The 13,071-nt window shown below is 39.7% G+C and overlaps 3 protein-coding genes across 4 annotated transcripts in view; 1 reads left to right on the top strand and 2 right to left on the bottom strand.

Annotated features, from left to right (window-relative positions):
- Positions 1–531: 531 nt before the first annotated feature.
- Positions 532–6,809, bottom strand: LOC109451093 (mitochondrial ornithine transporter 1). Its single transcript, XM_074313688.1, has one exon. It carries the CDS (start codon positions 1,753–1,755, stop codon positions 850–852), a length of 906 nt encoding a protein of 301 aa, XP_074169789.1. The 5' UTR covers positions 1,756–6,809; the 3' UTR covers positions 532–849.
- Positions 6,810–7,007: 198 nt separating this feature from the next.
- On the bottom strand, positions 7,008–9,373 carry TAF7 (TATA-box binding protein associated factor 7). Of its 2 annotated transcripts, XM_074313687.1 has the most exons (2): positions 9,223–9,373; positions 7,008–8,291 (listed from the first exon to the last, which is right to left on the bottom strand). In XM_074313687.1, the coding sequence occupies exons 1-2, from the start codon at positions 9,278–9,280 to the stop codon at positions 7,537–7,539; spliced, it is 813 nt and encodes a 270-aa protein (XP_074169788.1). In that variant the 5' UTR covers positions 9,281–9,373; the 3' UTR covers positions 7,008–7,536. The 2 variants fall into 2 exon arrangements, with proteins under 2 accessions (XP_074169788.1, XP_019594573.1); XM_019739014.2 differs by having other exon boundaries at positions 7,008–9,345.
- A 2,778-nt stretch (positions 9,374–12,151) lies between these two features.
- LOC109451094 (protocadherin gamma-C4) overlaps positions 12,152–13,071 on the top strand; it is a 108,258-nt gene continuing 107,338 nt past the window's right edge. The window contains exons 1-2 of the mRNA XM_074313686.1: positions 12,152–12,224; positions 12,318–12,403. Coding sequence (XP_074169787.1) covers positions 12,167–12,224; positions 12,318–12,403 — 144 coding nt within the window. The 5' untranslated portion in view covers positions 12,152–12,166. The remainder of the gene's footprint in view (positions 12,225–12,317; positions 12,404–13,071) is intronic.

A 13,071-nucleotide genomic window follows, 5' to 3' on the forward strand; every position in this document is an offset into this window, starting at 1 on the left:
CTATATGGGTCTTCATCAAAGCATGGCAACACATCCCCTTCCTCTCAATCACTTCCTCAACCTAAGGCCCAGCAGATGGGAAACTCTTTGGGAGAGAAAGGGAAGTTGGTACAGATGAAGGCTGTGTTACCTCACCAGGTCTGATGCACTAGGCCACACCTAACTTAGAGTGTGTAATATGATCCCACTTTGAAAATGAATGATCCTATTCTAAGAAAAGAACATCTCAGAAAAATCCAGAATGCCAACTCTGAAACTTTAACTCAAGAATGTGGAAGACACATTAGTATGCAGGTATATTCTCTTCTTTAAAATCTAGATCAGTATTTTGGTTTTCAACTACCACACAAAAACTTTTTTAAAAAAACTTTAATTGCCTAGTATAGTGCACAGTTTTCAAGAGAACCTACATCTTGAATGGGTTCAGCAATTGTTTATAACTATCTTCATGAAACACAGTTAATTCATTTTTTCTGGTGACATGGAACCAAACTGTGTTTCACTCACAAACATAACCAACCAAACAGTATGTACAAGTACAGGTTTATGCAAGAGCCGAGACATAACTATATTACAGCCTTTCAGATAAGGTAGATAGGGCCACCCCTTTACTCTGTATATCCCATGAAATACAAGAGCAGCGAGTTTTCTATATCAATACAATGATGGGCAGAAATTATATAATGAAAAAATAGAGTTTCTTCCATACAGTTTAAGATTTCAGGTAGAAGACAAAAACAATATTCCCATGAAGTAAAAAAGAACTCCACATTGGTCCAGTACTCCATGAAACCCTGAGATAGACTATAGTCCTCAAAGATGTGTGCTTGGATCCGAGTTCAACACACTTCAATATGCTTCAAACTGGCTCATCATCATCTTCCTGCTGTATTCATAAGCCAACACCAGTGACCCATTTGCAGGGAATGCTCGAATCATGGAAGCTGTCAGTCCAGAATATAAAGCTGCTATTCCTTCCCTTTCCACAACACTTAAAAGAGTTCTGATAAATCTTGCCTGTTTTCCAGACATGGAAAGAACCTGAATTCTGGATTTGATACAATCCACTGGGTATATGACAAGCCAAAGGCAAATCCCAGCAATTCCACCACTTATCATCAAAGGGACAGGGCCTAGTTCATCTTTTGATCTCCCCGAGGCAAAAAACGATCGGCTCACTTCATAGCCACCAAAGAAGAAGAAATAACCCGGTACTTCTTGAACTAGAGTGCTCGAGAGTCCGCGGTAGAAGCCCAAGGGCCCATCCTTCCTAAGTACACCCCTCACGACTGACCAAACTGTATTGTGGCTTTTAACTATCTTCCCTGACACCTCCATTTCGTACATGGTCTGTAGCCGACACTTAACAAGCTCAGTGGGACACAGGGTCAGCGAAGCAAACGCAGAGGCCAAGGAACCGGCGGCTGCATTTTGCAGATCACTCAGCCTTGCCTGCTTGTCCAGTCCCACCACTTTCCTCACAAACTGTTGGCAGAAGCCATAGCACATGAAGAGGACAGAGTTCTCAGCGACGTAGGCCATCAGCGCTGGGCCCGTCCCCTTGTAGAAACCGCGAAAGCCCACTTGGGAGTACGTCTTCAGGCAGCAGTCGGTGACGCCTTTGTACAAGCCGGGAAACGTCTGCATCTTCACTTTCACCGTATCTAAGGGCTGCCCGGTCAGGACACACACGGTGCCCCCGAGAGCCCCCGCGGTGAGGTCGATGGCGGCTTGGATGACAGGGTTGGACTTCATGTTCGCCCACTGGTCCGCTGGTCTCCGTGGAAGGCGACTCTGGAGCCGCGGACGAGTGCCCCTTGTCCCGCCGCCTATTCTCGGCTCTCACTTAACGGCGGGAGAAGCCGCTTAATCCAACGCTAGGCCGCGGGCCGCCCTCCCCGCGCCCTGAAGTAACCCCCGCCCCGCCACCGCCGCAGCCTCGCGCGTGGCTCTCCCGAGGGCACTGCGGGCGAGGCCCGCCCATCCCAGCGCCCGCGCGCCAGGGACGCGGACTAAATACGTAAACATTGTTAATGAATCTAGCAACTGAACGCTATTAGATAAATTCTTGCAAGGACGGAGAGATTCTGGGCGCCGTTCTTCACTCGGCGGGGAAAGGGACGTTTTTCTGTTCGCCCAGACGCCCGCCTCCCCCAGGTCTTCTTGGGAGAAACAAAATGGGGCGGCTCCCAAGTTTGTAGAGCCTGGAGCAAAAGATCAAGCTACACAGAGGTTTAAATAGGGAAGATAAACAAACTACTGGGGGCGTTATACATAACAATCGGTGGCTGCTTTTGATCAGAAAACCCTTAAACGTCTCTGGGAAGGGAATGGTGGCTCTGCAGAGGGGCCGGCTACACAGGGCTTCTCCTGGGCCTGCTCCTCACAAGCCTGGAGGCGCGGGGGGCGCCTGAGGCGGGCAGATCCACTACTCCTTGCCTGCGGAGCTGAAGACTTTCGTGGCAACGTCACCGAGGATGTGGGACTGGATCCCTGAGACCTGGCGGAACTGAGTCCTCATTTCTAGAGGTAGGACACGGTATTTTATAATCAGCTTGGGAAGCAGGTATTTATATATTGCTACGAAACTTGATAGTAAAGGGCTGTGTGACTCCAGCGGTCTATAGTTGCTAAGTTTCGAGGTTCTTGAGGAGCCAGAGTTTTATGCAGCAGCAACATAAGTTCGGGATATAAATACAACACACCTAACTTCCAAGGCAAGATACAGTTTGGGACATCAGTGAGGGTACCACTGTTAGGACACTTTTCTCCACCCAGATGCTCCTAATCCCAGAGTTAGTACTAATTCTCTTAAGATTTATATTCTAAGGCCTAGTTGGGATTTTACTTTGGAGGTTAAAGACAAAAATCCCTTGTTGGGATTTTACTTTGGGGGAAGGGGCAGAAAGTATGCTGAAATGATTTTCTTTCATCCAGAAAACTTTCCTTGTCTGATTATCTTTGGCTGTCATTGAAAAGTGAGGCAATGAAAAGCAAAATTGTGCATGGGATAGTTTGTCAGCAGGTAGACTTCTTTGTACTAGTGACCTGGCCTTTTCTTGGAACATGCCCAGATGTCAGTATTGGATTTTGTTCCTCTGGAACCACGTTTTTTCACAGAATAATCTTCCAATCTTGATTGCATGTGTGGGGTGTATGCTTGGATATTGATTTAATGAGACCAAAGTGGGGGAAGAGGGTGGCACTACTGCAGTAAAGGACATTGTTTTGCATATAATGCCCTTGTTTGATGCTATACACCCCAGCCTTCATCCGTGCTTGCTTTCTCTGAGTTTGAGACTTTTTTGGTTCAATTTACCTAGAAAATAAACTTTCCATCTGTGGGCTGGGGAAAGGTCATCTGGATTCTTAGGGTACGATAGGGATCCTAGACATCCAACAGTTCTGAACAGACTTTAATGAATCTCATGTTACCAGCCCCACATTTTCTCCCCCTTCCTTGGAAACTTCTGCCTACAAAAATTGAGCCTCTCACAGGTTCTTTACCAAGTGTGTTTGTCTCTTTCGTATACCCTCTTGCAGACATTTAGCATGTAACTCTCTGATCTCTGAATTATCATTTCACCTGCTTTGGCCTTCTGATTCTGTTATTCGCTGTTGTCTCTTTTCACGCTTTGTCCTTAGGGGGGTTACTGTTATTTTAGCAGGCTTTTTGATAGAGAAAAGATATGTGAAAACAATCTGCCATCTTAAACTAGAAAAAGAGTTTTGAATTCTTCACATATTTGAGAGATTTAAACAATGTTTTGAAATCACCCTCAGGAAAGTTGAGGAAAAAAAAGCATATTTTTAATACTTATTGTGGAGGCCCTATCAAGTTATCTAGAAGTACATTCAGTATTTTAATGACGACCGATTGTCAATTAATTACATCTGGTTCATTGTTATTTTTTTAAAAACACAGTTTTTACAAACTCAAGAGATGCAGGATACTGCAATAAATCACCAACTGCTTTTGCATTAAGTTCATATCGATGTTTTGGAAAAACCAAATTAATAATGAAGGCCAGGGACCACTAGGGCATTAATAGGGAAATGGTACCTTCACTGAATTGTTAAACATAGTTGCATAGTTGAGACAGAAATCAAGTTCTATAAAATATACTTAACTGGACTTGGAGAGAACAGACCCCAGCATATATTAAACACTGCCCAAGACAATAGGAAGTCTTGATACTATTTTTTTTCCTGATTCTAATGAACCAAAATGTTTGTTTTAAATTTAAGCGCATGTCCTTCCAAACATACATACCAGAAAATAAATGCGAAGGAACTTCCAACTTTTCAGTGAAGATCCTTAACAAGATGAAAACACCCAAATCACATTCTCTCTCACAATTAGATTGAGTGGCCAGATAGGATTAAGGCAAGGAAAAAGTGAAGTTTGAGTTGAGTCCTTAATGACAAAAAGCTAGCCACGAAAATATCTGGAGACTATTCTAGGAAAAGAACTGTAAGTGATAAAGCTCTGTGGTGGAAAACAGCTTGGCATTTGAAGTATAGAAAGAAGGCCATTATGGCTGCTGTGTGATGAGCAGTCTTCCTGGTCTGTTTTCACATAGAATTTTTACTGGATGATAAAAGAGAAAAACTTAAGAGTTCAAGACACAGTCCTTCAGTGACATGAATTGTTACAATTTGTCTATATTTTTCATCTCAAATAAACATCTGATCTCTAAATTTGAAATTTCAGGCTTTATAACATTTAAAACTGAATACTATAAAAATCCCATTTACCTAATCTACAGATATGATGCAAAACAGAGGCCATGTTAACATGAATGTTTATTGCAGTATTCTGCGTAATGGCAAATTTAAATGGAACCACCTAAGTGACCAGCAATAGGGAGGTGGATAAAAGTAAGATAAAAATCTGTATAATGAAAAAGCAGATCCATATAAGCTGGTAAGGATCGTTTAAATTGTTCTCAGTAAGTCTTTTATTTCTGTAATATTTTAAAACACTAATTTTAAAATTTCTTCAGAACTTTTGTTCACGAACCCAGAAATATTGAAAACTGTAGCCCAATTACACACCACTCATTACCCAAGGGAGCTGTGAGAAAAGTGGGTCTTTTTTGGTACTCTGCATTTATTTGAAAGGAAATGGATCCCCGTCTTCTTAAGTCTTTCTTTTTTGAGGTTTATATAGATTACTCTTCATTATGGAATTTTTAATATTAATGAAAAGCCAAACCACAAATAAATAAAACACAGATGGAGATCAAAAAAGACTTGCCAGAGTTAGTGATTTTTAGGTTGAGACTGAGAGTTAAGTAGGAATTGGCCAAATAAAGGGGAGAGTCTTCTAGGTAGAGTGAATAGCTTGTTAAAAGTCTCTTAGGCCCAGGAGAGGAGGAGGAGTAATTAAACACCTTGAAGAAATGTATAAATAAGCTCTGTGTGGATTCAAAATAGAGGATATGGTGAGATAAGGCTGAAAAGGTAATTGAGGCATTCATAATCCTGTATATCTTTTTAAGAAATATAAACTTAATCCTGAAAGCAGTGATGTACCACTAAAAGGTTTTAAGCATGGGAGTCACATCAAACATATCTTAGATCAACTTGGTGGCCAGCTCAAAAAAACTAAATTGGATAGTAAATGTATATAAACACACACACAGAGTTAGGAAGCTATTGCCATTTGCCAGGCAAGATATACTAATGACTTATACTAGGACAGTGGCAGTGTGGATGAAGTAGAGTGACTGAAGAGCTTTTTAAGAAAGTAGAATCTGTAGTTAAGTAGTAGTCATTGAAGGTTGTGGGTTCAATTTCTAGCTTCAGCAACTGGGATGGGTGGTAGTGCCATTTATTTCTCACTGAGTCATGAAACAGAACAGCAGAAGCAAAGGAAGAAATGACGCATATCATTTTGAACATTCAGAGTTGAACTGCCTGAGGGATACTTACAAGTGAGTGTTTCCAATATACAGGTAACTATACTAAATCTGAAGCTCAGAAGACATCAGGCTTAGAAATATGGATTTGAGAAATCAGCACAATAAAAGCAAACTATTACTGCCTATTAAGGTCTGAAAATAACAGGGATTAAGTAATTTTTTAAATAAGATTGACTGAAATGGTGAAAATATGTACAGATGTTTTAAACGTGGTTAAACAGAGTTTACTTGAAATATCTGCAGCATAAACAAACTGACAACTTACAACTGTAGCTTGATTTATCAGCTTGTATGACTGTAGACTTGAGAGGTCTGGAAAATTTAAAATTTCACCACTGATGTTTCTTGACAAATACCTAATTAAAATGGGCTTTAAATGTTTGCTCCATGAGGTTAATTTTCAAACCAAAGATTTTCTTTATAAACCAATCTCAGAAATGAATTGCATCAAACTCTGCATTTTGTAAATTTTATCACTGATTCTTCCAAAATAGCTCAAGTAAGGCATTACATTAGAATCTTTAGAGTATGTAAATATGAAAATTATGTTTAAGAAATCTTGAAATAAGAGACTATAATACTGACCTCCTTTATAAACAATTTTGATGAACTGACATGGACAAATCATCTCAGTTCTCAGAATACTAAATAATTACAGCAATTAAGTTGAAAATACTTAAAAATATAATCTTAATCCAAACCAATGAAATGATTCCTTGAAAAGTACCTGATAGCTTTGCTGTTTTGTTTCCAGTTATTTTAAGCAGATGAGTACAGTGCTTTAAAAAAAAAACACAAAACATTAAATAAGACCTTCATGTACAAAAGTTAGGGTAGTTTAGGAAGGTTCTGTACCTAGTGTTTCTTAACCCTCTAAACACAGCAGGTGCATTAGAAACTTAACATAATGCAGGTATTTCACAATTTGTTTGCTCTTGCTGTATTCATCTTTTTCTTAAAACCCAACATAACTGCTTCTTTTCCTACAAAACAGGTCAAATTGTTCAGTCATTAAACTGTACCAAGAAACCACCTCACAAGAGGATCTGACGCCCACAATCCCTAAAACAGCAAGACACATTATGAGGTGAAAACTAGTTTCTATTTATTGTGTCAAAACAATTTTATGAAATGACTTACAACTCTACATGTATAAAACTGAATAGCTAGGAAAATAGCTACTGCATGGGAAAACATTATGCAAACTAGCTTAACTGCCTTTAGAGTACTCTTCTTATTGATCTTAGATGGCATCACAAACTAGCAATAGCAGTTGCTGGCAAATAGAGAAACAGGAGCAAAGTCCTGCAGTAAAGTTTTGATTACAAAGTTTGAACTATTCATTCCACTAATCCTACAACTTTCCTACAATCATGTATCTTTCTATACATTCCTACTTCCTACGTGATAAACACCTAACAAAGTGGTTCTGAGAGACAAATGAGGTAGAAATTCACATTTCTAGTTGTTTAAGACAAATTCAATAAAAGGCAGCAGAAAAAAACAGAAATTACCATATAGTTCTATCATCTAGTCCAGGTGATGAAACCAAAATTTTTCTTCTAATGCTGACCACTCTAAGGAATGAATTTAAGTATTAAAGCTCTTTTCACTTCTCTAGGAGGGATTCTAGCTCTTCTTGCAGAGAGCTAAGCTGCTCCTTTTCTCGGTCTTCCTTTTGTTTGAGTTCATCCAGCACAGCCTGAAATCTGTTCTTGAGAGCCAGGTTTTCCACTTTCATTATGAGATCTTCCTGTCGTTTTGCCCTGTCCTGGGTCTCCTGGAGCTTGCCTTTCATGTTATCAATCTGTTTCTGAATTCCCATAACCAGCTGATTGGTTCCCTCATTTTCTTGGTGCTGTTCATCTGAAGCACTTAGCTTGTCCCGTAGCTGTCTTTCCAGATCTTCCTCAGTGTCAATTATGTTTATATCTTCTTCATCTTGATGCTGTGTCTCATCTTCATCTTCACTGCTGCTGCTGAGGTCATTGAATATCTCCCGAAGCTCATCATGTTCTAATGAGTCATGGCCCTGCCTATGGCCTGACATTCCCGGCGAAGAGATATCCAGGCCTTGATTTTCTGTTTCTTTTGTTTCATCTTCAGCAATTATTTCCCAACGAGTACTGACAGCTTCGGCATCTGTACTAAGCAACCGCTTCACTTCTTTTTCCACATCTGGAGATTCAATATACTTCTTCTTTGCCGTCTTCCGGAACCTTCTCTTCCTGACATTTTTTAGAGGCAGAGTGATTCCATGGTTCCATATAAACTTTTTCTCTTTGTCCTTATCCTTTTTTTTGCTCGCTTTGGGATCAGCAGCAGCAACTGGTTCCTCCACTGGAGGATAGAGATCACCATCAACTGTGGATACAAGCATCTGACAAATATCAGCTGTCTTGTAAAAGGTTTTTTTATCAATGGTTTTCAAACTTTCCATAACACATGGCAGATCTACCAATTTTGAGGCCAGTGGGACCCGGTCCACTCTGACGATTCCATGACGCCCATCAGGGTGTAACTCAATTGTCAGTCTGTCCTTCAGGTTGACATGGCCAGACTGTACTGCCCGCCTCACAGTAGATGCATATTCCGGAGGCAGACGTAAAATAAACTGGCTCTCTAATTCGTGAGGAGCATCATCTTTGCTCTTACTCATGTTTATTTCTTTGTGACTCACTTCTCAAATGAACACTTGTTGCACTAAAAAGTTCCAACTATATCAAGTTAGAAAGACCAGTTTGTTATGAATTGAAAAATTCAATTACAAGGAGTTCTAAGAAGAACAGCAGCTAAGTGTCTATTGTTTTATTAATTAAGCACCAAGTCTTTTTAAATATGCTGTGACTGAATACCAGTTGTCTGACACTGGATTATTCAGTTAGGTCTATTTGAATAAATTAGCTGCAGTGCCAAGTTCCAACCTCTAGATGGCGCTGCCGGATAATACAGAGAGCAAGCAAGCGGAAAAGCAAATGGCGGCTTCTGCGGAATGATTTTCGGCACAGAAAGTAAAGGCCCAGAAGACACTCCCAATTCACAAACTTTCCCGGAACAAAGATAGTCAAAAAGCGGGGCGCAGTGAGCTCTCTTCGCCTCGGTTACTTACAGTCCAGTACCAACTATAAATCCAGGTTCTCCGGACAGGAGCGAGCGAAAGAGAAAGCCACTGGGAGAAAGGCGGCCGGGAGCCTAAAGTCTCCTTCCTGACTCCTTTGTTCCTCCCGGCTCTTGGCAAGCGATCCGCTGCTGATTATCAATGAAATGACCCAGAACGGGCAGCGCGAAATCTCACCGAGATCCGTAGCTCTGAGCGCCAGACTCTGCAACTCAGCAACTCGACAGCTCCGCATACAGATCCTCAGCTCCGGGCACCCCCGTCAGAGGAAGCAGACCTAGCGGAGAAGGAAGTACTACGTCCCGGCGCGGGGCGGGAGACGGCTGTGAGTGACAGCACGACTCGGGCGGAAGTGCGGTCTGCCCAGCACGCGCAGGCGCAACGCGCAATTACAATATCCGGTGTCCGTCTGCTCGCGAGAACTTGGTTTTAGGCGATGGGAATAATCTTCCTTAAAGAGCTATTGGTTTGAAAATATTTAGAGACACCGGTTCCAAGAAAGACCTAGGTTTTCCCGCACCCACCTCCCCGCCCCGCCGCTAAGCCAGAACTTTTACCGGATCGCCCTGGGGCCGGATAGCTCCTAGGCTTCCCGGTGATTGGCGGGTATAGGGCGTCTGTGCGGAAAGAGTCTTTGCTTCAGGAAACACCTCGGATGCTCCCCAGGGTATATCCAATTTCGAGTGAATACAAGAATTTATAACTAACCATGCAGTGGGTTTGAAAGTACCCAAATCAGTGGAGTGAGGAGGACATACTGCCCACTATATAATTCTAAGTCTGTATTTTGTTGGTTATGAAAATGCTTGGAGTGGACTCATGCCTCAAGGTCTGTTTCTGTTGTGAAGGACCCCAAGGGAATAGGGTGATTCCTCGTTTTAATAGTATGTTTGACGTAGATATAAATGTAAACAGAGAAGTAAGTGTTCTTCAAGAGGCATATGTTCTTTTAGGACAGAGTTGTCTAATAGACAAATGGTCTGATTGCGGTAGAATATAATTGAAGTATTACTCCCTGCCACTCACTTGCTAGTAATTTTTAAATTAGGAATTTTTTTCATTCCACTCTGCTATCTTGATAACTGTTTTGTGCTTGTCTCCTCTATTTATGTAGGCAAATATTTATCAACACGTGTCTATAGTATTTAAGCCTAACTACCATATATATATATATATATATATATATATATATATATATATATATATAACAGCTTCCACTGATTCCTGCTCGTTTCCATTTATTTTTTAATGGAATCGGCTTGGTAGAGCATCAAGGTCATTAAAATTTTAATTTATATCCTCTATTAACAACTGCATCTAAATTTAAGAGAACTCTTATTAAAATGTGATTAACATTTCCAAAAGTTCACTTCATTTCTTCATGTATTGTCTCCCTCTCTCCCTCAGACTGGAAGCTCCCTGATCATCAGGAGTCTTCTATCTTGTTCATCATGTCCCAGTGCCTAGTATCAAAACATGGGGGATATACAAAAAATATTTGCTAATTGAATGAACCAATTGATCCATTTAAAAGGAACATAAATATAGTGTATAATAATCTGTGAGATAAAATATATTCTATGTCACCTTAAAATGAGATAGAGCCACTTCATATACATTTCCTCTAGTCAAGGACAGTGCCAATTGTTATGAGCAGAGAGCTTTGCTAATAGTGTGTCCTCTTTGGTTTAAGTAGACTGTGTATCGTGGGAGGAAATTAAAATTAAAATGGCCTGGCACCAGTTTTTTTATGTTAAGTTTGAAGTTGAAATTATGCTCTTTCAGATAACTACATTAGTTATCTTTGTTCCAAAATGTGTTGAAGAAAGTTGGCTGATATATCTATAATTTCCAGGATGATCTATTTCCCCCTTTTCAAAGGTGAAATTCTTTATTGTGCTTAATTATACCTGATGGTCCCTTAATTATACCTGATTTTACTTATTTTATAGATAGAAGAGTTTAACATGCTAGCCTTTGCTTAATGCTTTATTTGACTATATAAAATGTGATTCTATGCTTATACATTAAAATAATCCAAATGTTGCTTTGCACTTTAATTGCCTATAGTTTTATGATGCTCAAATATCCTGTCACAGAAAGTAATCTGAGATAACAGATGCAATTCTGATTTGCCAAAAATATGATGTATTTAGTAAACTTTTAAATGGAAGATGGTCAGAGATAATTAAAAGGATTAAAGTTTCCCCTAAAGTATGTACCTCCTTATCCTGAAACATATTTTCTGCTTTGGAGTTTAACACATTATCTAAATGCTGAGATTTGTATGAGGGAAAATTACATTGATCCTAAAGCTAAGGTCTCTATCACATTACAATTACCTTAATGTCTGTTGATAAATCCAGTTGTTTTCTTTTTTCAAATCCAATAGACATACATAAACACTCTGAATTGATGACAGAATTACACTCTGTGGTTGTTCCTTGGAGTATCTGTGATACTAGTGAACTAAAGATTTGGGGAGAGCAATAAATTCCCCCACATGGTAACAAGACCTCCAAACGCTTCCTGCCTATGATAAAGGAGTATCAAAACCAGGATAATGCTATAAAATTATTGGTGGTGGGAAAAACCCTGCTTATATTTTGGAGATAGAAAATTATAAGGGTGAAGAAATAGCATATGCTCCCCAATAGTACTCTTACATACTGCTATATTAGTGTATAAACAGTTAAAAGCAGGTTAACTAAAATCTAGTTCATATAGTTAAAATATAGTATCAAGTATGATACTTTCCATAGAAAAAGCACCATCTTATTTTACATTGGTTTAAATAATAAGAAAAATCTTTTATCTCAAAAACCAGGTAGCCTAGTGTAGCTCTGTCCAATAGAAATATAATATGAACCTCAGATGAAAGCCATATATGGTATATTAGTAGACACATTAAAATGGCAAAAAGATGCAAGTGAAATTAATTTTAATACCATTTTATTTAACTTAATCATCAAAAATAACATTTCAGCATGTCAATGTAGAAATTATTAATGATATATTTTACATTCTTATTTTGTACTAAATCTTCAAAATCTGGTGTGTATTTTACACAGACGGCACATCTCAGTTTGGACTAGCCACATTTCAAGTGCTCAGTGGCCTCATGTGGCTGGTGGTTACTGTATTGGACAGTGCAGTTCTAGAAGTATGGCTGCTTCTAGGTATGATAGAATCATGGCCTGGCACAAATTGTTTTTTTCTTCCTAATTTTAGAGAATGAGCATTTATTTATACTTTTTCTATTATTTTTTCAGTTTTGTCCTCATCTTGTAAACTTCCAAAATCTGTGGTGACAAGAAACCTGCCAGCAGTAGCTGGGGAACTTCCATCCTTGTCCATGGTAAGTTCAGAGAGTGGTTCCCCCAAACCAAAATCTGTCTTTTGATCTGATTGGACTAACTTAGGTCACATACCTATCCCTGGCTCAATAATAGTTGCTATTTTTATTTTCAAAATTGTGGCAAAGAGGTGATATTTGGTAGTGTCTGGAAACATTTTATATTGTTAGAACTGTGGGGTCTTCTGGCATGTAGTGGATGGAGGCAAGGGATGTTGCTAAATATCCTACAGTTACACAGAACAGAACCCCCCCCCCACCCACAACAAAGAGTTACCTGGCTCAAAATAGTATCAAGGTTGAGAAACCCTGCCTTAAGCTTATTATTTTAAGCCTATATTCCCAACTAAACATTGACAAGTGGGAGAAGATTACCATTATTGGTTTAGATCTGTCAGAACATGTTACAGCTATGAATAGATTCAGCTCTGCCTTAGATACCCAGAGGGTGGGCCCCTAAACTAAAAAGGAAGTGTTAGAAGAAAGGAAAGGGCATGGGTAACTGTCATAGTCCATTTGGGCTGCTGTTACAGAATACCGTAAACTGAGTGGCTTGTAAACAACAGAATTTGTTTCTCAATTCTGTAGTCCGAGATGTCCAAGATAAAGGCACTAGCAGATTTATTGTCTGGTAAGGGCAGGGTTCCATGTTCATAGACAACAGTCTTTTC

This window comes from Rhinolophus sinicus, linkage group LG10 (genome assembly GCF_036562045.2).
Source record: "Rhinolophus sinicus isolate RSC01 linkage group LG10, ASM3656204v1, whole genome shotgun sequence".
Taxonomy (NCBI): domain Eukaryota; kingdom Metazoa; phylum Chordata; class Mammalia; order Chiroptera; family Rhinolophidae; genus Rhinolophus; species Rhinolophus sinicus.